General features: G+C 42.9%; 1 protein-coding gene across 1 annotated transcript in view; it reads right to left on the reverse strand.

Moving 5' to 3' along the window:
• The window catches only part of CFAP65 (cilia and flagella associated protein 65), a 47097-nt gene that overhangs the window by 19959 nt on the left and 2693 nt on the right, over positions 1-24445 (reverse strand). Inside the window, exons 3-19 of the mRNA XM_083375672.1 lie at positions 22599-22765; positions 20967-21163; positions 19496-19641; positions 17925-18147; positions 15697-15962; positions 13234-13434; positions 12571-12933; positions 12092-12229; positions 10849-11094; positions 8127-8351; positions 7710-7868; positions 7247-7412; positions 7024-7152; positions 4059-4275; positions 3513-3641; positions 1563-1739; positions 1068-1134 (exon numbers count right to left, since the gene is read on the reverse strand). Coding sequence (XP_083231798.1) covers positions 1068-1134; positions 1563-1739; positions 3513-3641; positions 4059-4275; positions 7024-7152; positions 7247-7412; positions 7710-7868; positions 8127-8351; positions 10849-11094; positions 12092-12229; positions 12571-12933; positions 13234-13434; positions 15697-15962; positions 17925-18147; positions 19496-19641; positions 20967-21163; positions 22599-22765 — 3216 coding nt within the window. The remainder of the gene's footprint in view (positions 1-1067; positions 1135-1562; positions 1740-3512; positions 3642-4058; positions 4276-7023; positions 7153-7246; positions 7413-7709; positions 7869-8126; positions 8352-10848; positions 11095-12091; positions 12230-12570; positions 12934-13233; positions 13435-15696; positions 15963-17924; positions 18148-19495; positions 19642-20966; positions 21164-22598; positions 22766-24445) is intronic.

Raw genomic sequence — 24445 nt, forward strand, 5'->3', positions numbered from 1 at the left:
ACCTGGCAGAGATGGCGAAGATTTCGGCCTATTTGAAAGATCATTCGCAAGAACGTTACATTATGGAATGGAGAAAATGGATTGAGTTTATCCAGAACAAGTATAGGGTTAAGAAGTTTTATGTAGCATTTGAATAAGTCTTCTTTCGTTTTTTTTTCTTTTCTTATTTTAGTTTCTTTTTATACATATTCAATATTACTAAGGCTTGTTTTATCCTATATAAGCTAGAGAGTGATGGATTTTAGAGTTTATAGTTGTTAGTATATGATTGTTTATGATTGCTTTTTATATATATACCTTGTATTTAGCTCTGGGAAGTCGGGGGGGGGGAGGGGGGAGGGGGGGAGGTGGGGGGGGAGGAGGGAGGGGGAAGGGGGGATTCTTAAAGGAAAATTGTATTTTAAAACTTTTCAATAAAAAAAAAGAATACCTAGAAATCTTGAATGTGTAATGGGCATCTAATGGAAGGCCAGTAAGAAAGGAGGGAGGCATCACTGGGGAATAAGGGGAATTGGATTTTAACTGAAAAATGAGGGAGGGTCAAAGTGGAAAAGGCAACTTAAGAACAACCTTGGAGATCAAGGATATGATGAAACCACTAGCAGTATAAAATTGAATTAATATCAAATAAAAATCAGCACTGTGATTTCTATTTTTCTCATGAAAGATACCAAATTGGGATTCATTTTCATTTGTCTCCATCCACAAACCACACAGATAAAATCACATTCTCTCGACTGTCACTAAAACAGAGAGAAGCTGAATCAAATCATAAGACAACACTTTTTTCAAACAGTTAACCGCTAAAAAGAAGATTCTGCTATCGGAACTATTCAACCCCCATAGTGCCTGGAGTAGTAACTATAATGATGCTTATGGATGAAAAGCCAGAGGTCTCAAATATGTTATGGTGAGTATGTGAATCATAAAAAGAACAGTCTGTGTCCAAGATAAGGACATTTCACCAGTGCACTGCCCACTATACAGTAGCTATAGCAGCCAAAGAATTTAGTGAGGCCTTAGGGAAGAATTGGGGAGTTTATGAACCTCTGCACTTAATATCATACCAGAATTTCTCGACCATGGGATACTTTTAGTAGGACTGGAAGTCGGTCAGTGCCAATGAAATCATGTCTGTTGAAGGAAAAACAGATATAAGCATTAGAAAAATGCATAAATGAAACCATTCCAAACTCTTAACTGATGAATCCTATATCAAATAAAAGATCAGAAACAATTCTTTCCCTGTTGCAGAACTGCCCTGTTGCATAAAGAGCTTCCTGGGCGCAAGGTTAGCATTGGATAAGAAAGAACAATGTAAAGTTAACCTACAGCTGCCTTGGGTTCTGAATAAATTCAAGAATTCAAAACCTAAGTCCTGGAGAAGGTGAAATCATGCAGTCCTCTGCTTTGGGAATGGTGTTGAGAGAATTTTGTTGGAATTTCATACTTCAGGTGATCATAAGAGGGTCCCAAACTGGGGGTTAAGTTGGTGTGCCCTGAAATTGACATTTGGGTGAGCTCAGCTCCCACATGAGTAAGGAACCATAGTACATGAATACCTGTAAGACAGGTGTATAATTTGCTCTTGCCCTGGAGGAAGCTTTCCTGACTTGGGAGCGATGGTGAAAAGCTGATTATCCTGGATTCGCATCTGATGCAACTCACTGGGATCAAACTCAGTACTTTCTGCCCAATATTCCATGTCAATCTTCTGGTCAGAAGGAAAAAGAAAATCCCTACAAAAGCAGTTAATGCCGGGAAAAGGAGGAAGAAAATGCACAGATCCGATCTTTAGATTAGAAGACAGAATAACATTAAATTTATTTATTTATTTATTTGATTTATATACCGCCCTTCTCCCGGAGGACTCAGGGCGGTGTACAGTGCAATAAAAATAAGAATACATTAGATAAATAATTTTAAAACCCAAATCCATCAGGCCAGGCCGGCTTGTTCGAATAGATAAGTTTTTAGATCACGCCGGAAGGAGCGAAGGTCGGGGGCCATCCGGAGTTCAGCTGGTAAGCGGTTCCAAAGGATTGGTGCACCCACCGAGAATGCTCTCCCCCTGGGGGTCACCAGCCGACATTCTCTGACCGGTGGTACCCTGAGGAGGCCCTCTCTGTGGGAGCGTACAGGACGGAGGGATGTTGACGCCGGCAGTAGGTGCTCCCGTACGTAATCTGGACCCACGCCATGTAGGGCTTTGTATGTCATCACCAGCATCTTGAATTTCACTCGGAAGGCAACTGGAAGCCAGTGCAGCTCACGGAGCAGAGGTGTAATATGGGAGTATCGGGAGACCCCCAAAAGAACTCGTGCAGCTGCACTCTGCACCAGCTGAAGCTTCCGAGTGGTTCTCAAGGACAGCCCCATGTAAAGAGCGTTGCAGTAGTCTAGACGAGAGGTCACAAGTGCATGGGTGACTGTACGCAAGGCATCCAGGTCCAGATAGGGTCGCAACTGGCGCACCAGACGAACCTGGGCGAAGGCCCCTCTAGTCACAGCTCCTATATGATCTTCTAAGGAGAGCTGTGAATCTAAGAGGACACCCAGATTGCGAGCCTTATCTACGGGGGGGTAATAACTCGCCCCCAATATTAAGAGATGGAATAATCTGAATTTCCTGACATGCCGGTATGTACAGCCATTCAGTCTTGTCCGGGTTGAGTTGAAGCCTGTTCCTCCCCATCCATTCCCGGACCGCTTCCAGGCAACGGGACATCACGTCGAGGGCATCACTGATGTGGTTTGGGGTCGAGATGAAAAGCTGGGTGTCATCAGCATACTGATGATAACCCACTCCAAAACCACGGATGATCTCACCTAGCGGCTTCATATAGATGCCAGGAGACTGTTCAGCTGACAAATTTCCTCACTGCTAAGCAGGCTCTGATCATTCTCCCTTCAGTTGATGAGTATCCATGGTCCATTCCAATATCCAGACTAAGATTATCCGGTATCCAGACTATGATTAACCAGATCCAGGAACTCAAGAACTTTACAACATCTCTGTACAGGGCTCTACAGAATCATAAATGGTAGCCATCTAATTATTTTCCTTCTCAATGCCAAGAAAGGCATTGCTACAGTATCCTTACTAGCAAACCTCTCTTAAGCAACGAAGAGCCAGTTTCTATTTTCCCAAATAACGTGTCCCATTGTCAAATCTTACATTCATAGCCATTCTATGAAATACACCAGAAATATAAATTAAGCACCATTGAAGATGCAATTCTAATAGAACCTTTTTTTAACCTGCATATTCATGAATTATGCCTCAATATTATTTATAAATCAGACCACTTGGCCTGTTAAACAAACCAGGCATGAGGGATACCATTTGCGCTTAACTGCAGAGAAAAATATCCCCCAAATTAAATCCATACCATGAAGAAGATACTTATCTGATCCATCCTAAACGCAAGTGCAGGAGGAAGATAGTGCAAAAATTCTGAACTCTAAACAGAAGCTGTTCCTGGTTAGGTCAGTCATTGAGCATTACGTACCAGTTTACAGGTATCCTTCCATTGTTCTGTATCATCAACACAACCATAGAGGGCTCACATCCAACTGGAGCAGCTCCAAAATTGAAATCCACCATGACAGGTGTGTAAACTGGGGGTATTCGCTGAGTGCTGCATGTTGAAGAGAAATGAAAAGTAAGAAGAACGGTGGAGGAATTGTTCCTATGTTCAATAGTCCCAGAATCTGCCTTGCTCACATATTGTATTTTCTCATCTCTTGCTTGAAGCAAAAAAAAGAAAAAAAGGAAAAGGAAGAAAAGAAAGTATTGGTTGCAGACTATGATGTACGGTAATCAAGAACATTTCTGTATGGAGGGACTAAAGACTAAGGCACCATGAAAGCTGACACCAGCCAGAGCATAGAAAAACTCAAAGAAGTAGTGCAAGATTGGAAGATGTGGAGCAACTTGGTCCATAGAATTGGCAAGACGTGGACATGACTGAATGGATATCATCATCGTCGTCATTGTCGTCGTCATCATCATCATCACCGTAGATAAAAACTACTAAGAAAAAAAGGATTCTTACCTGTGTCTGGTAGGCACTCGGAAAGTGAGCTCCTGTGGTGTTGGCTCTCGCTCCAGATATTGGTTCAGTCTCTCCAAAGAAAAGAGCCTCCAGAGGTGCAGTTTGCTGATGCCAGAGGCGCTGCCTGTCCCACAGGCATCAACGATGCAGATGGAAGGGTAGATGCCAGTTGCTACCACACAGCAGACAGACAGCTTTTCCCCCAAAGGGTTTGCAGCTTACAAGGGAAGCAAGGAAACAGTCAGTACATCAACCTTATTTTACAATGCCTTGGTAAGGCCACACTTGGAATACTGCCTCCAGTTTTGGTCACCATGATGTAAAAAAGATGTTGAGACTCTGGAAAGAGTACAGAGAAGATCAGCAAAGATGATTAGGGAACTGGAGGCTAAAACATATAGGGAACGGTTGCTGGAATTGGGTATGTCTAGTTTAATGAAGAGAAGGACGAGTGGGGACATGATAGCAGTGTTCCAATATCTCAGGGGCCGCCACAAAGAAGAGGGAGTCAAGCTATTTTCCAAAGCGCCCAAAGGCAGGACAAGAAGCAACGGATGGAAACTAATCAAGGAGAGAAGCAACCTAGAACTAAGGAGAAACTTCCTGACAGTTAGAAAAATTAACCAGTGGAACAACCTGCCTCCAGAAGTGGTGAATGCTCCAACACTGGAAATTTTTAAGAAGAGACTGGACAGCCATTTGTCTGAAATGGTATAGGGTTTCCTGCCTGAGCGGGGGATTGGACTAGATGACCTCCAAGGTCCCTTCCAACTACTACTACTACTACTACTAATTATTATTATTATTATTATTATTATTATTATTATTATTATTATTATTATTATTATTATTATTACCAAAAGTACAAACATATGGCATTTGGGATGCAGGAAATGGTAAGGAAGGGATTTGGTTTTCAGTCATTGCTTGTAATTAATTACGATGTTATGTCTCCTTTCTGTCCAGATCTGGTTTACATCAATTGCTGTTGATCTCAATTAAGACAGTAGCCAACAATATCTCTACTTCCCTTGATAAGTCCTTCACATCTTCCTCCACCAGGTACAAATGGGGAAAAAATGGAATCTGTTTAATTTTTTTTCTTCAGTCCTCATATATTATATATAAAACATATTCATCGCTGGATTAAATATGCACTTCAGCAAACACCAGGAATAACACACAGACTCTAAAAACTCATCAGACATCAGAAATCATGGGCATCCAAAATGGAATGATTACCTGGATGGGCTTCTAAATGAAACCACTGGTCTGAATGGGAAGAAATGAGGGCTTATATTATAAAATAAATACAAAGGCACTTGTTGAAACCCATGAGAAAGCCATTTTGATCTACTGGTTGAGGCACCAGGCTGGAAACGGAGGCCATGAGTTCTAGTCCGCCTTAGCCATGAAAGTCCAGCCTACCCACCTCACAGGGTTGATTTTATAGGAACAATAGGACAAATGCGGATTAATAGATATATTAGCCGCCTTGAGTTATTTATAAAATTAATAAAGGCAGGATATAAGTAAAGTAAATAAATAAATTTAAATCTTTTATCTCCCATTACAGATTAATCCATAAAAAATAAAATAAAACTTGACAGACTTCCTCAGGTGCCTCTCCTATTAATTGCAGCTCTCTTGTAAAAATGTTACAAGTTCCTCAGTTTCCAGAATAGAGGAGAAACTGTGTAACTGTTCTTTCTTTCCTTTCTTGGTGGATATTTTGTGGTGTGAAAGAATGGAAGAAATAAGCACAGAATAGTTAAGATAACCCTGTTTAGCTCTCTCTATTGGTAAGTAAAATATGATAACCTTTATTGTCATTTTTTACTATGAGCATACTGGCTGCCTGCTCTCAAAAAAAGTATATATCGACCCATACACACATAATACACATAACACACATATACACATGCTACATACATACCTGTGTTTCCCCAAAAATAAGACTGGATCTTAATTTTTTTTGCCTCCAAAAGAGGCACTAGGACTTAATTTGGGAAGATGTCTTACTCACCTACGGCACCAACAGCCCCGCCCAGACGGTCCACTTCTTCTGGGGCTGAAGGAGCAGCTGCATTCTGCAGCTGCATTCCCGCCTGCATTTTGCAGTCAGGCCTTACTGGAAGACCCATGCAGCCGAGTACCGAGCTACGGATTCATTCCATAGTTCGGTCCTCAGCTGCAGAGGTCTTGCAGAACCAAGCTATGGATTCAATCCATAGCTCGGTTCTCGGCTGTAGTGGCCTTCTGGAAAGGCCTGTGACTTAGAAATGCAGGCCTGGCTGCAGAAGACGCCACAGAAGAAGTGGGCTGGCGAGGAAAGGCCTGGAAGCAAGGTAAGTGGGTACAGGGCACATAGGGCAGATCCACCCCCACCCTTGCCCTAGCTTGATTTTTAGGTGTGTGCCTCGCCCCAAAACTAGGGCTTATTTGGGGGGTAGGGATTATATTAGTTCTTCTTGTGGCTTCTCTGATTTCCTGGCCATCATTCTATTTTGGAGCACAATAGCCAGTATATCTTTTAAGAGTAAAGTGACATGGTCATTTTCTTCTCTGTCCAATCTACCATACACGGAATAGCCTTCAGATGTCTTTTACAGATTCTTGAAGGTAGTTAAAGACATGCTTCACTTGAAGAAGAGCTCTTAATCCTGAACTCCAAAAACAAAATTTCCTCCAAGTTGATTAGACTGTGGCAGAATAGAAATGGGATAGCCAACTAACAAGTTCTATTAGCTTTCCAACTTTACAGTTCAGGTGAGTTCTCCATTAAGTTACTACTCAATTGCGTAACACACAAATTTTCTATAAACCCAACACGTATCAGACTAAGGGGAGTCTTTTTTAAAAAATCTGCTGAGGATTTTCCTACTTTCCCAACACACATATATATTGCTTGTTGCAAGGCCACTTAGCAATAGCTAAGGTGTAGCAGCTGTTCCCAGAATCTTACCTTTGGGAGTGGAAATGGCACAGTAGATTGTCCATGTGTAACGCAACTGGTGAGCTGGTTTTAGAGTTGCTTGCAAGAAGATCTTTCCCCGAGCACAAACCGTCCCTTTGTAGTGATCAAGATCTATTGCTGTGAATGGGGAGTAAGAAAGCAGACAATGGAATTACTAAGGGTAGACTTCCAATGGTACAAAGCACCATAGATTCACATTCCCATTAAATACCTAAAGGATCACTGGCAACTTCCTCAGGATCACATGGTCCAGTGATTGTTTGTTCCACACTAAGGACATATTTTAAGCAGCAGGACCCATTGTTAAATAAAACAAGGTTACATGATTGTGTGCTACCGACCAGGATGCTGCCAACATCTATCTGTTTCTCTTCTGCCTACAAGCCAAACAACAGAGAAAGATATGAAAAAATATCCATGGTAGATTTTCTATGTAAATAAGTTCTGGGGGGGAAAAGGGTAAATCGATGTTTTTATTAGGACATATATACCATTCAATGAAATAGCCAACAGGCTTCCTCCTTTAGGCTACATGGCATTATGTAGCAGTATACCCACTTACTACACTCCGTAGCAATGCAATGGTTGAGTGTCAGGTGAATATGCTTTAAATGGCAGCCACCTACTTTAATGGGGCTATACTAATTTTTCGCAGAGTAGATGTTGTCACTCACTGTTATGGTGCCAAATGATCCCTCCCCAATAACTCGCAGAACGTAGCGAATACTCTTGGAAGTCTTGTCATCCAGCATTTCTTGGTCTCTCCAAACTATCACCCAGCTCCGCAGGAGATATTTGATCTGTTCAGCAGGAGTGAAGGTCCATGTCTGAGCCTGAAATCGTATGCAGAAGAGGAGGCTGAAGGACCCAAAGATCCTTCTGAACTTTTGGAATGGATCAGTAAGTTGTTAAGAGCCAAAGAGGAACCCAAGACAGCTTCCCTTTCTCTCTCGCTGCTAGTATCTTGCTACTTTTAACGTGCAGAACTGTAACGGTGTGAATGCATTATTTAGCAAGGCAACGTCAGTAGTTATCATCATGATCAGCCCAAGGAAGAACTGCTAAATGTATCTGTTAATTGTCCTACTTACTAAAGCTTCATTGGGTAGTAGTGTCCCTTCAGCAGGTTGGACAGACAGAAGCTTTTGGTCAGACTTTTGAATTTTCCATCTGAAAAGCATGGGCAATCGGGTACAGTTTTTGATGGTGAAGGTACGTGAAGAGCAGGTTCCCACACAAGTGGGTTTGAAGTACAGTTTGCCGTCACCTTCCAAGAGTAGTGCCAGAGGCTCAGCATTGCTCTGAAGGGAAATCTCCTGATGAAGCAAAGATCAACAGAAATAATCAGCCAATGTTAAAAAAAAACCATCCATGGAGGTTCAATTTGGTCCTAGCTGGCATGAGCAAGCATGAAAAGACTGGACCTATACAAGAAGGAAATACCTAGGCAAGGTAGCCAAATAAAATTGTAAGACCGTGACGTTCTAGAAATGCCACTAAACATACACCACTGGAATCTCCGAAACACATGCATGGTGTTGTGATTCAGGGTCAGCCTGTGGGTTCGGCAGTTGGGTCGGACGATTCAGAGGAGGAGGAGGAGGGGGGTGTTGGAGAGGTTGCTGAGTGTGTTGGAGAGCTTGCTGATGAGAGCCCTCAGCCAGGCCCCTCCCACCTGGTCACGACGCAGACCCAGCTGTGTGAGCCTGACAGCGTGGATGAAGATGACCCACAGCTGGCCCTGTTCAAGGACGCCCGACGCAGGAGGCAGTCAATCAGGAGTAAACAGAGGAAGGCAATGGGGCACCTCGGAAGGAGGCAGAGAGAAGCCACGCCCTGAACTGTGTAAAAGGGGAATGTGTGGGAGGGCTGGTTTGCTGAAGGCAACCGCTTGAATAGCTCCTGTTTCATGGTTCGTGTCTTGTTTGCTTTTGTATCCATAAATTTGGTAGGCTTAGTTCCAGCCTCTTGCCTTCTTGTAAAAGGGGTTGTCCCTGCCTTTTCTGTAGGGCCGGTAGCAGGCTGGTACAGAACACATGGATTTGGAGTGTTCAATGGAAAAAAGCTAGAGATTGGCTGAAGCCAACAAAGAGAATGTGGAAGATTTGAAGTGAGGATGGGAGGACAAGAGGATACCCAATTACGTGCAGCTGCCGCTGGTGAATTAGGTAATGCTGTTGGTGTCCCTGTCCCTGAAGTCTGTGGGATCTGGATGGGGGGAAAAACAGTGTTCAAATGAACCTTGGGAAGATTGAGTGGCTCAGGGATCTGGGGCTTTCCAGTTCTGGAACTATGTCATCTCTGGTACTGAATGGGGTTGCGCTGCCCCAGACAGACCCAGTCTACAACTCAGGGGTCCTCCTGGATTTGCAACTCCTGCTTGAAAGGCAGGTGGCCGTCATGGCTAGGAGGGCCATTGCTCATTTTCAGGTTGTGCGCCAGTTGCACCCATTCCTGGATCAGAAGGTTCTGTTCACCATCACTTATTCCACTCTACATGGAGCTACCCTTGAAGAGAATCTGGAAGCTTCAGCTGGCATAAAATGCAATGGTGAGGGCAGCTATAGCATGTGTGCCCCTAGAATGGTACATGTTACACTTCTGCTCCACAACCTGCATTCATTCCCAGTTTGCTTCTAGATCCATTTCAAGGTGCTGGTTTTGTTATTGAAACCTCTTCATGGCACAGAGCTGGGTAATTTGAGGGACTACCTTTTCCCAATTACTTCTGCCTGTCCCATCTGGTCTGGCAGATGAGGCAAGCTACAGATCCCCTCTGTTAAGGATCTACACTTAATGGACCCCAGGAGATGGTCCTTTTCTGTTATAGTGCTCATCCTGTAGACCAGGAGTATCAAACTGCTGGCCCACAGGCCAGATGCATCATGCCAAAATCGCGCCCACCCCATCGCCAGCAATGGGAAAAAAGTAGCAATATGTCGCAATACGTCATCTGACATTGCGAGTTTGACACCCCTGCTGTAGACCATCCTCCTCCCCCTCCCCCCTCCCCTCTGGAGACTGGCTTCATCCTTGATGTCTTTCTGGAAGTCCTTCAAAACGTGATTATGTCAACAGTCTTAGAGGTCTCAAGGAAATGGGGGTTTAATGTGTGGCTACACTGCATGTAACATCTAATGTTCTCTGTAGCCCTTTTTTCATAATAATATTGATGTTTTAATTGTAGAGCGTTTTTGTGATTACGGTTTTTATGGGGATTTATACAACACCTAGAATCACATTTCTGAGAGACTGGTGGCATATAAATATGATAGAGAAATAAATATAGGCTGAGCTAAAAGCAAGAAGTCCAGAAGTTACAACTGTCAAAGGATTGTAAACAGCAACCATCCTCTGCCACCACCACTACCCCAAAAGTATCATTAGATTTTGGCTTAAGTAAACCACATTTAAAGGATCAGATTCAGTTCTGCTCTATGATCTGGATAAGCCCATTTCCTTCCTTTTTCTAATTAACAGGTAAAAATAGGAAATTATATTTGCAGACATTCCTAAGCGTTGGCTATCTTGCCCTTTTCTTTAGATAAGGAAGCAGGGAAAGGGATTATAAAATAACCACATTGCCACAAGTGAAAAAGTTACCTAAATTATGGGTCCTTGTTAAGCTCTCTAATAGCTCCTACCTTGGTATGGAATAGCAAGAGTTTCTTCAGCTTTAAAGGCCTTACCAAAATTAAATTAAAATAAAATAAAACTACTAGGGGAAAGGGTGCCAAGAAGATGAAGGGGGCATGATAGCATAATAAAATAGGGCAAAAAATAGAAAGAGAAAAATTGCATTTCCTTGCTTACCTGTGTGAAAGAGGACCAGAAATTGAGATGCAAGAGCAAAGTGTGCTGTTGTATAGTTGTTTCTGTGGGGCAAGTCGAAAGGAAAAAGATCTGATGGGCTCCTGGAATAATATATCCACAGCTGGGCTTGACCAAGACAGAAGGACACTTTTCTCGGCCAATGTTAAAACATATGGCTGTCGTGCCCACATTGCGGACTAACATGCTGCGATATGTGGTGACATTCCGACATACTGGAGGAAAGACCTGAGAGACAGGAAGAGGTTTGGATTGGAGAAACAGCCCCCTTCTGATTTTCCTCCGTAGCTTCTGTACTTTAAAGGAACTTTTATTAGAAGGGAACGTGGAAAGTCAAAATGACCATATGCAATTTATATAACATCTAGTTCAATTTGCAAGATGACTCCCATGTATAAAGCAGGCATATACATAGAATGAAGGCTATTGCTAAGCACATTGATTTGTGCTTAGATTGTAAGCCGCCCTGAGTCTTCGGAGAAGGGTGGGATATAAATGGGATTAAAAAAAAAAATACAGGTCTCAAACATGCCCGGCCATTCAGTAATTGCAAACCATCACCTGCATAGCAATTAATTATTGATTAATTGTTATCAATTAATTAATGGAGAGGCCAGTGATTTGGAAGCTAATGTAAGGCTCCAGTCAGATTCACCTTTAGAACACAGCATGCTAAGTTGCCATGTTGTGGCATGCATACATCTTTCCGACACCTGGTCTGAGTATAAATGTGCAGTATCAAGTCACCCACCCGTCTTCTTCAAGCTTCATTTTTTTCAAACACATTTCACATTAAGCTCAACAAGCAAGTATTTCAGTTTTAAGTACTTCTAAGATAAGTTGTCATGTACCTAAACTACTCCAAGAAGGCAGAGAGTTGAACAATAACTTGGCATTTCTAACACCATGGAAATCAGTTTGATCCAGTGAATCAATTTAATTTGTTACATCTGGATTCTCAAGACATGTTTCAGACCAGGGGTCTTCAAACTTGGCCCTTTTATGACTTGTGGACTTCAGCTCCCAGAATTCCTCAGCCAGCGTGTGTTTTAGACAAACCCAGCATTTCTAAAGGGAAACAACAGAGCCGGATCTGTTAAGATTGCACTGTGGGCACTGTAAATAATGGTTGTAAAGTAGTACTGTGCCAAGAACTAAGTGACTATCCATGAGAAAACTGCTTGTATTTCACAGACATTTGCCGGGGATGACAAACATTCTTCACCTTGTGACAGTCCAAGGTGAACTGTGGGATAAAGTGCTGTCTCCCAGGTTGAAAAGTATGTCCACGCAAGCGGATGGTCAAACTCCAGGATGGACACATGGTGATGGGCTCTTCAACATTGTTGTAGTGTCTCAGTACCTACCAGTGAAAAGAAACAGAACAAGGGAAGCCTATTAATTTGTCCTTTAGAGTGAGGTTAAACAAAGAGGTTCCAAGTCAGAGTTCCAAGGCAGGAAGAGGACAGAACATGCCCTTCAACAAATTTCCTGCTTACTACATTTTTTAACCAGTTACTTCCTACCCTCCATTGTTTGGAGAGGGCAGATGACCTTTCTCAGGACAAGCATCCACTTATTATCAGCATTATTTCACATCAGAGAGCCAACCACACCAATGCGGCAGGAGAAATTATCCACTCTAACGGGATGAGAAGCTGCGTATCCGAAAGGTTGGCCTTTTGGACCTTGATTTCTACCCACCTTGTAGAAAGCAAAGCCTTCCAGTTCTGCTGCATATAAAGTATTGACCTGAGGAGGCTGGAAAGCGATGCGGAAAGCCATACTCTTTAGAGATGGGATGTCACAACTCTCTGGCATCACCTGGAAAGGACTGTCTGGCTTTCTCGTCCATATGACGGTGACTTTCCCCTTGGTATGGTTGGTCACAGAGAAAGGCAGTGGCTCTATCTCTCGAAGACTTGCACAGCAGCCAAAATCAAACTCCTTGATGCTGAGGCTGACATGGGGAGGATATATAGTGAGGTCGCTGCATACACCATCGTGGAAATATTCAACCATGGGTTCAATGACAGGGTACTCCTCGGGGGGGTTGTCCTGCAGCACCTTAAAAAACAAAATACCTGCATTTAGCCAAAAGAGAAACTGCTCATTTTACCTTTATTGAAAGTAAGGGAATAAGGGGTATGTATCCAGGTCCATAGGGAAGCTCGGGTTATTCAACGTTGAGATCAAAGCCTATAAAATTTAACAGACTGAATTTACAGTGGGTGTCCATATTCATAGTATATTCTGGGAATTATGAGGATGCAACGGCCAAAGCCGTGGGAACCAATTCATATGATAGGCTTCCTTTTCAAGAGACGCAGGGTTGAATAAATTGGCTTCTCATAAAACGTACTTTACCTCTGGTGGGAGTGTAAGAGCTCCATTTTCATCTACCAGCAGCTTGCCTTCCTTCAGCATGGTGCTCAGGATGTCTGGTGGGAAAAAGGTCAGTCCTCTGGCCATATGTGTCTGGTACCTGCTCAGATCCTTCAGTTTCAGAGGGTTGGGGCTTGTGGTTTCTGTGTGGCAGGTCCCAATCAAGTCTAGGAACAATGGATCCTGGCCAGCAATCAAGGGCACAAGAAAGAAAACAAGTCTGCTTAAACCTGAAGAGGTATTTTGTTCTATCCTTTCATTCTGAATTTTGCCTAGAAGTGTCATCCGTACAATTTGGTACAGGACAACGTGTAAAATTTCAATGCTCTGCTTACAAAACTCAAAACAACTAGGCAGTGTTGTGGAGAAAATAAACCTAACAAACAAAATGGAGGTGGCACCTTTTTCCTACCTGTGTCTTGGAGATAACCAGGGTCAAGCCCAGCTCCTGCCTTCGCTTAATCCAGGGGTAGGCAACCTCGGCTCTTTTATGACTCATGGACTTCAACTCCCAGAATTCCTGAGCCGGCTGGCTCAGGAATTCTGGGAGTTGAAGTCCATGAGTCATAAAAGAGCCGAGGTTGCCTACCCCTGACCTAATCCTATCAGACCCAAATTTGAGGTGTTACCCCCTGTTGATAGGGCCCACAACTTGGGTGTCCTCCTGGATTCACGGCTCAGTTTGGAAGGTCATATAGGAGCCGTGGCCAGGGGGGCTTTTGCCCAGGTTCGCCTGGTGCGCCAGTTACGGCCCTATCTGGACCAAGATGTGCTACGCACAGTCACCCATGCGCTCGTGACCTCCCGGCTAGACTACTGAAATGCTCTCTACATGGGGCTACCCCTGAGGACCACTCGGAGGCTTCAGCTGGTGCAGAATGCAGCCGCGCAAGTTGTGATGGGAGTCTCCCGATACTCCCATGTAACACCTCTTCTCCGCGAGCTGCATTGGCTTCCGGTTGCCCTCCGGGTGAGATTAAAGGTGCTGGTGATGACCTATAAAGCCCTAAATGGCATGGGCCCGGATTATCTAAGGGAACACCTGCTGCCAGCGTCAATTTCCCATCGTCCTGTGCGCTGCCACAGGGAGGGCCTCCTCAGGGTACCGCCGGTCAAGGATTGCCGACGGGCGATCCACAGGGGGAGGGCGTTCTCTGTGGGTGCGCCTGCCCTATGGAATCAACTGCCAACGGAACTCCGGACTGCCCCCGACCTTCGTTCTTTTCGCCGGGACCTAAAAACCTGGCTCTTTGAGCTATCTGGTCTGGACTGAGGGGTTTAATGTTTTTAAATTGTGATTTAATTTTTGCGGCTAGACTTAATTTAATTTAATTTTTATTTTATATTGGACTGTTTTTAAATTTTGCCTTGTAAACCGCCCTGAGTCCTTTGGGAATAGGGCGGTATATAAACCGAATAAATAAATAAATAAATAAATAAATAAATAAATAAATAAATAAATAAATAAATTTGCCCCCGGACAAAGCTCAGATAAACCAAAGAAGAGAAGCCTCTCTAACCATCTCACAGCGCAGCCCAAGGAAGCCCCGGTAAAGGAGTTCCAACACAGCAACCAGGTGAGAAATCCCAACCTTCCATCTTCAATCAGCCTGATGATCTCACTCCATCTCCTTAACAATGGATTTTCCCAAGTCTGCTGCCAAGTACCAGGACAAGGACCCGCCTAACTTCCCCCAAATTTGCCAGCAAATCAGATGCCTAGAATTTCCTGCCTTACAGTCCTCAGTTGCTATACGAATCATTTTTATTTTTATTTTTTTATTTTAATTCCATTTATATCCCGCTCTTCTCCGAAGACTCAGGGCGGCTTACAAGCTTAGCAGTAGCCTTCATTGTATGTATATGCCTGCTTATTAGGGCTTTCATACACCCCCCAAGCGGCATTATTACAAAGTCAGCTTAATTGCCCCCAACAATCTGGGTCCTCATTTTACCTACCTCGGAAGGATGGAAGGCTGAGTCAACCTTGAGCCTGGTGGGATGCAAACCTGCACTAATTGCAGGCAGCTGGTGTTACTTAAGGAGGCATTAGCCCACTGCTCCACCAAGGCTCATTGCCTTCTCATTGTTCGGGGTCCCTCTTTCTTCTAAACCCGATATTTGCTGCCATAAACAAAGATCTCCTCAGTGTTGTGCTCAGCACTTCTGAATTTTTCATGATAAGTAGGGGGAGGGGAAATCAAACCTATCAGAGCCTGAGAAATTAGGCCCATATCTGAGCCAGTGCTTGGTTTAACTTAAGAATGCTATACAAGAAATGAAATAGGAGCTACGGGCAGTAGGAACGTGTCATACAATATCATCAGAATTGCCTGGACAAAAGAAATTATTCTATCTGCTCAATGAACTGGTAGTTGACTGCCATGTAGTTGACTGGGTGGCACTATTCAAAGACAAGGGCAAGACATATCTTAACTCGCTTACCTGATGATGCACAAGGCAAACCACACGCCGGTAGCATATAATTGGGTGGGTAGGCTGGAAAGTCACCTTCAGTGTGATGGTTGACATTCCATTCAAGACTCCATAAGGGTGGTCAATGGAAAACACACTCTGTGTACAATCAAGGTCAAATTGATAGTAAGCTGGAACATCAGAGTTGTTAATGATGTCCAAGGGCTGGTTTAAGTATTCACCAAGTTTAATGTAACTGAAGTAAACAAAAGGATGTTTAACAGTTACCGCAGGGCCTAGAATGACAAACAAATCCAATTTTCATTCTGCTATGGCCATTGTCACCAAGGAAGGGGCTTTTTGTATAGTAAAATACTCCCAATAATATGTTTTACTTTGAAGTATGGATGTCATGCGTGTTTTCAATAAAACAATTACTCTGGTCACCTATTTCTCAAGGCTTTCAAACGTACACAGTTCCATTCTCATGCATACGTGAAACAGAAATGCACAGGATCAGCTTCTTCATCTTTGGTGAGCAGAGTTCTCTTTTCCATAGAAAAGGGTCATTTCAAATATTTCTAACAAATAAGGAATGTAGTTGTACTGAGATAACAGAAGATAGTAGGAGAGCAATTCGGAAACAAACCTCAGTTGGACTATCAATGACACTCGCAGATACAGAACTTTCATTATGCACATTAGAAAACTACGACATTACATTACTTTTCAACATAATTGCCATTCAAATTGAGGCACTTGTCATAACGTCTTAAAAGGTTTGAAATTCCTTAGTAGTAGTCACCTGGCGCCAAATCTGGACTATGGGGGGGGGGCGATCAAAAACATCCCAACAGAACTGCTTCAAAGGTTCTTGGGTGTGTCTAGTGGTGTGCAGGCGAGCATTACCACAAACCAACACCACACTGCCAAGTGGTTCCATAGAAAATCCCACCAAATCTGAAGATGCCAAAGGAGTACTGCTAGTGAAGTTCATGGAGCGTGGTTTGACCATCAATTCAGAAGTCTACCGTGAAACATTACGAAAACTCAGATGAGCCATCCATAACAAGCATTGGGGCATGCTGACTTCCGGTGTCGTGCTGGTTCACGATAATGCTCGCCTGCACACCGCTAGACCGCACCCAAGAATTTCTGAAGCAGTTCCGTTGGGATGTTATTGATCACCCCCCCTATAGGGCAGATTTGGCACCAAGCGACTACTACTTAGGAATTTCAAACCTTGTAAGATGTTATGATAAGTGCCTCAATTTGAATGGCGATTATGTTGAAAAGTAATGTAAAGTTGTAGTTTTCTAATGTGTATAATAAAAGTTCTGTATCTGCAAGTGTCTGTCATTGATAACCAAATGGAGGTTTATTTCCGAATTGCCCTCGTACGTAGGGCAGCAAATTTTTAGGCTTGAAAATAACATAGGAATTGAAACAAATCAGTTTCTGTTGGCTACAAATATATTTCCAATCAACTTTAGAAAATGTACATAATATGATTAGAATCCAATATCAGGCAAGTTTCTGTATCTTTATTTACTAAAATTAAGACTGAGACATAGGGATAGGTGAAATTCATTTTTGCTCAGTTTCTCCTTTTTAAAAAATATTATTAAGGGCATTTAATTGCATTTCTGTGCCTGCCTGTATTTTTTGCATATTTCCTAATACACATAGCATTAGGCAGTGCTTCCCACACCTAGGTGAATTACCCAAAATTGGATAAAAGTAGTTTTTCTTTGGGTAATGACACATGGACTCATAACCCAATACCACAGGGAATTTAAATTGACATAAAAATGTCATATGCATGAAAATACATTCCAAAATTTCCCAAAGAATTTCTATTAAGACAAAAATCAGTGAAATTACCAATGTAATTTGGCACAAAATCATTCAGAGATATTGTTTTTATAATACAAGTATCCCTCAAGTTATGACAGTAATGAAGGGAGGGATTCACAACTGGTCCTTAATGTTCGATAAGACTTTCTGATAAGTGGTTTTGGGTAATGAAACCACACAAATTTTCCACAATATGTGCCTTGTTTGAGTTTTTTTGATGAAAGAACTGCTTTGCAAAATCTGGAAAAATAGTATTCTGAAATATACTGTGGTTTGCATATTGGTCCGAGAAATGCACATTTGTTAAATTTGCACTTAAATGTGAACTAAATTTCTCTCCAGTCCCTACTGACGTGCTTCACTACAGCATAAAGAAGCAAATAGGATCCCACTGCACATACCTTTGCATGATCCTGTCACCTTCAGCACAGAATGTGTGCTACTTCCCAGAGGCACAATGGTGAAGTAATCCACACTTTTCACACCCACAGTGTGCGGGTTAAACCTAACAGGGATAACTGATGCGCCACCAGTTTTAACAATGGCTTGAGTAATGTCGCAGGAAAAGACACGATCACGAAGCATCGGCTCCTTCGTTCTGTCAATCCTGAATGGAGCATCGACCTGTCAGGAGACAGACAGTTAGCAATCCCTCGCTGAGCAAAGAGGTTTGGTTTTACCTTTGGCTGCATCTGCCAAAAAGCCTGAAACAGATTTTTCTCACAATCTTGTCTCTTGTAAGTTGAAAGAGTAGTTTTTCTACCCAAACACCTAGCTGGAAAAGTGAACGAAAGAAGCACCATCGTTGGCAGCTGATGTGGTTAGACATTAAGAACCACTGAGATGCTGCTTCTTTTCCATGTTGGTTTTATTATTTCCTCTGTAAGGCTCGAGATGCTTAATAGGCCAAGCCAGTCTTTCAAGTCTATTAACGCATTCTTACAATCAAGGATCACTGAGCTGAAAAGGAATTAGAGAGGTCCTTTAGCTCAAATGCAGGCCTACAAGTGAAACAAAGCTGCATTCTGAAATTTGGCCACACACGCCATTGCCCTCTTCCTATCACATTTTGGAGCAGATCACTTAACTAGAGCAATGCCTGGCCAGTTTCTTACACCCAAGAAAATTGTAAAAAGGGTCCATCACGTGAATTGTCTGCCTAGCAACAGAGATGACCCTAAAAAATTGATAGTCGGAGAAAGTCTTTCATCCAGACTTCTCCCTTTACAACAAAGATGGATGGCTTCCAGCCCATTTTCTGAAGCATCCAGAAGCCCTCCCAGATTTCATTGCCAACACTCAGCACTATATTTGGGTTTTTCTCTCCTAAAGTTGCAAGTAGATGGAGGAGCCTTGGTGGAGCAGTGGGCTAATGCCTCCTTAAGTAACACCAGCTGCCTGCAATTATTGCAGGTTCGCATCCCACCAGGCTCAAGGTTGACTCAGCCTTCCATCCTTCCGAGGTAGGTAAAATGAGGACCCAGATTGTTGGGGGCAATTAAGCTGACTTTGTAATAATGCCGCTTGGGGGTGTGTGAAAGCCCTAATAAGCAGGCATATACATAGAACGAAGGCTACTGCTAAGCTTGTAAGCCGCCCTGAGTCTTCGGAGAAGGGCGGGATATAAATGAAATTAAAATAAATAAATAAATAAATGTATCTGTTAAACGTCCACTTACTTTACCAATTTTATTTTATTTTTTTTCAAAAACCTGATCCTACAAAAACTCCCAAAGAAGTCAAATATGTTATCCTGTTCCTCACTAATGTTACTACTAATGAGGCATGCCTCATTTGGTGCTTGAAGACGTCCTCTGCCGCCCCCCCCCCCTCAAAAAAAAATGGTGTGGCCTGTACGGATAAAATCATCTGCTTCAAAAGTCGAAAGAAAGGCAACATGTCCGTGTGAGAAGAACAAGCCGCAATGGATAGAACACTCTCTTCTTCACATTCAAGAAACACCTTTCCATACCACAGACACATTCCGTATCTCCATTTGTTTCTCCACAGTGCTGTCAACGGCAACTGAGCCAAAGGAAAGCACATCCCTGAACTTTATAAGGTTGGTATCTTCATTGGCGTCTTCTGGCACGTTGACCAGCAGGTGGGGATATTTACCTAGGGAAAAAATATTGGATTTAGTGATGGAGATGGCTGCGTTCTGGATTTATGTCAGCTTTGACATTTGTATCACCGTACCAATGGTGTGCAGCTATTCATGCTCTGTCCTGAAACGTGTTTGTAAGAAAAAAATATATTCTGGGAACAATAATTTCCCTCCTAAACTCTCCCAATATGGGTTTTTCAGAAGCCTTCTAAATGATGGGCAATGGACTACAAAACATGGACATGAGAGACATCAAATTTCCTATTAAAAGAAAATGAAAAAAAATAATAAGAGAGCTGTCGGGGTTTTTTTTGCAAGGAAGTAACTAGGCATGGGAAAGACTTGTCCATTTCATGATATTGTTTTTAGCTATAATAATTGTACATGATGGTTAGGAAAATAACACATTTCTTAACAACTTGGATGTATCCTGAATAAAAGTTCAGAGGCAATACAATGATTAATAGCTATCATTAGTTACTTTGCAAGGGAAACAAGAATTGAATGAATTACAAAAACCAAGCTGAAATTAGGTTTTTTTTTAAAATACCTGCAAAATATCTTCCCAAGCTCATGATTTTTTTAACATTGCAGATAAATGGGCAACCACCCATTATACATGTAACCCCTAATGCATTGTTTGTCCTTAGTACAATAGGTGAAGATGCAACAGGACATATACATATACATATACATATACATATACATATACATATACATATACATATACATATACATATACATATACATATACATATACATATACATATACATACACTAGACGCATATAGATTTAGAATGGAAGATATAATTTCATTCTTCCCCCTTACAGTGATATAGGGAGAAATTGCTATCTACCAAAGGAACAATTTTGACAGGAAATGAGGTGGGGATGATGGACAAACTAAGCTACTGTATTTTTCCATATATAAGGCGCTATTTTTTCCTGCAAACACCCTCTTCAAAAATCAGGTGTCTCTTAATACACAGAAAAATGATGACAACCTCCACAGCCCTGGGCATGCCTGTGTGCGTTGCCATGCCGCCTGGTGCAGGTGTGAAGCCCCTGTGGGCTTGCCACTGATGGGAGGGGGGAGGGGGCAAGATCTTCGGCCGGCTGAACTTGCGGATTTGCCGGCTCAGCTGATTGGCGCGGAGTGTGTCTTATACAAGGGTGTGTCTTATAGACAGAAAAATACGGTATTCGGTATATCTAGCTCAAGGTTAGTTTCTGAGTCAGATGTCAGAAAGATGAGTGGAGCTCCCACCAGGAGGCTGAAAGTTTGCTGAAGATACATATCAAACTTTGTGTTTGATAGAGTGTAAATGTTCTTACCAACAGCTTTCAGTTTAAGAGTCTTCTGCTCCTGATTGTCTCCAAAGGTGCATGTTGCTAAAACCTCATATACTAAAGCCATCTCAGGTTGAAAAGTCACCTTCATTGTGCATTCTTCACCAGGATCCAACATGCCACGAGAAGGAATAAAAAAAAAAGGTTCGGGCACCTCCCAGCTAAAGCATGTCAGTAGATCCCTACAAAAAGCAGTCCATAAACCAAGGGTTCTTTGTCAAAACTAAACAGTGTTTCTCAAAATATGGTATTATGCACATATGTATTTATTTTACAATAGCTGCACGCCACCTACTTTGCAAGATTCTGGACAGTTCACAGTAGTAAAATCTCATTAAAGAGGTCCCGTTAAATACAATTAGGTATATATTATTACTTAACTAATAATCAAACTATAAACACCAATAGCTGTCTAGTTGTCAGCATTTCTATCAGCCCATCCTCCAAAACCCTAAGAAAAGAGAATGATCTTCAGGGAAAGAAGCAAGGAGCCATTCTAAATTCAGGAAGAGGATTCATAGGGTCAGAGCACCTGTGGAGAAACCCTGATCCCATGTTGAAATTTGGAGAGAGGGAACAACCTCTTCTATTCCCTCATCTAGGTCGTTTATGAAGATCTTGAAGAGTTCTGGGCCTAAGACAGAACCTCGTGGTTCCCCACTACTTACTTCCCTCCATGTAGACCTAGTACCATTAAGGACTTCTCATTGAGTACGGTTTGTCAGCAGTTACAAATCCGTCTGATGGTGGTGCTGTCTATCCCACTTTTTTCTAGCTTTTCAAGAAGTAGGTTGTGGTCTACTTTGTTGAATGCATTGCTGAAATCTAAGTATACTATGTCCATAGCATTTTGCTGGTCTACTAATTTAATCACTTGGTCAAAGAAAGAAATAAGATTGGTTTGGCATGATCTCTTTTACGAAACCCATGCTGGCTTCTAGTTATAACTTTATTTGTTTCTAAATGTTTGCAGATCTGTTTTTTTTATTATCTTTTCCAGGCTGACCAATCTGTAGTTTCCTGGATCTGGGTTCCCCCCCCCCTTTTTTTTGAAGATGGGAACCACATCAGCTCTTTTCCAATTCTCTGGTAGTTCCCCAGTGCTCCAGGATTTTTTAAAGATATGGTACAGTGGTTCTGAGATGACATCTGCCGGCTCCTTCAGAACTCTGGGATGTCATCCATCAGGTCCCAGTGATTTATATTCTAGACAAAAATAAACTGGGCTGATACAGAATTCTGTGGGTACAGGCTAGATTGCTTTTTGAGGAAGAATCTTATCAATTTTCCTTCCAGTAAAAGATAGCCATTTCATAATCCAACGACAACTCTATCTATGACATGCTCTCAAAACTCTGAACATGTCTCCCACCTTTATAAGTCTGGGAACTGAAGTATTATGGATTTCATATAGTCAAGTAAAGAGGTTTAATTTGCCTATTGGTTCTTATTCCTCACAGGTCATGTGAGAATTTTACTCCAAAACATCTGAAGGGTACCATGCTGGGGAAGGTCATCTTACACTATCTAGAGCAGAAATAGCATTTCTGTATCTCAAAAGATTTGGTGGCAACCCAAAAGTAAGCAACTTTGAAGGGTATAGCCAACGGCACCTACCCATTATTGTACAAAGCAAAGGAGGATTCCACAAAATGATAGACAGCACAGGCAGGAAGCTGGATGGTGGGTGGGAAAAGCAGTTCAAGGCGTGGTAGTTTAGCTAGCAGTGCAACAGAAAATTCTCCTTCTGGCTTTTCAAAGAGGATGCTGTCTTCATATTCTCTCTGAATAAGAAGAAAAGAAGATAACCACTTCAAATATGTGTCCCATTTCAAATGTAGTTAGGATGGACATCTCCTTGTTATGCGTAACTGACCAGTGGACAGACAGATGAACGTAGCTAAGGCATGCCTATGTAAATTATTTTTCAAGGTTTTTTATATAAGATTTGAAATGCTTACATAACAATGTTGCTGTGTAGAAATATTAAAACTAAAAGCATGATGAAACATAAAATGAACCAAACTAACAAATAAGAAGCAGATTCAATATTAACATACCTTTCATTTAAATACCTCTTTCAACTATTAGCCCAAAATGAGAAGAGAGCACTTTGGACTTCCTATGGAATCGATATGACAAGATAGCAATATCTTTAATACTCTTTACTTCTATCTATGAACAAACAAACCAGCTGTTTGTGCAAAACCAAAATGAGGTTTTGTTTCTTTTTGGCTTAGTATAATGTGTAAATTGAATTAGCCAGAGCTTCCTTTAGAGCAGACATGTCAAACACAAGGCCTGGGGGCCGGATGCGGCCTGCAAAGTGGTTTCATGTGGCCCGCGAAGCCATCCTGGAAACCGTGAGGGAACGGCCCCTGCTGCCTTGGCCCTGGCCCAGGCCAGCCGGGAGCCAATGTACAATTTCGTGGTGGCCATCTATGCTGAAACGCATTCAGTCTTAGCTCCACAAGGCCGTCTGGAAACAGCGAAGGATCAGCCCCTGCTGCATCGGCCCCACCCACTGTGCACGCGCTGGGGAGATATCATCCTTTGTGAGGAATGAAGAAATGCACCATCGCCTGGAAGTGGCCAGCACATGGCCCTTGGCTACTTTGGGCAGTGGCTTGGTAGCATTGCACTTCTCTTCAGTTTCATGCCACCCAGCTCAGCCTCTTGGCATTGTGAGGAGAACGTCCCACTGCCTGCCAAAACCGGGCAGGCTGGGGGCTGGGCAGCATTGCGCAGGTAACATCGACTCTCATGCTGCTCATGGCATCCCCTCCCCCAGAGCCCACGAAGCCTGATAGGTGAAGTAGCCGAGGGCCATGTGCTGGCCACTTCCAGGTAATGGTGCATTTCTTCATTCCTCACGAAGGGTGACACTTCCCCAGCTGTGTTTCTTTCCTGTTTTTCTCCCTCCCTCATCTCAAATATTTTCCCACCACTCTAAGGAAGGAAGGAAGGAAGGAAGGAAGGAAGGAAGGAAGGAAGGAAGGGAGGGAGGGAGGGAGGGAGGGAGGGAGGGAGGGAGGGAGGGAGGGAGGAAGGAAGGAAGGAAGGAAGGAAGGAAGGGAGGGAGGGAGGGAGGGAGGGAGGGAGGGAAGGGAGGGAGGGAGGGAGGGAGGGAGGGAGGGAAGGAAGGAAGGAAGGAAGGAAGGAAGGAAGGAAGGAAGGAAGGAAGGAAGGAAGGAAGGAAGGAAGCTAGTTCTGAGGGAAGGAAGCTAGTTCTGAGGGAAGTCCTTCCCTGCTGCCCTTTCACCATCCCCTTGCCCCCTCCTCCTGGCCTATCCCATCCTATTGCTAAGGAAGCTTTGGATACAAAGCCAGGTCTCCTCACATGGAGAGGGAGTGGGCCTCCCTCTTGACTTTGCCCTTGTACCCATCATGAGCAACCTGGCTAAGGAGAGCAAGCACAGCAGCAGCAGCCTAGAGAAGGAGGTAAGTGCAGCTGGGCGCCACCT

This window comes from Vipera ursinii (assembly GCF_947247035.1).
Source record: "Vipera ursinii genome assembly, chromosome: 1".
In the NCBI taxonomy this organism is placed as follows: Eukaryota; Metazoa; Chordata; class Lepidosauria; order Squamata; family Viperidae; genus Vipera; species Vipera ursinii.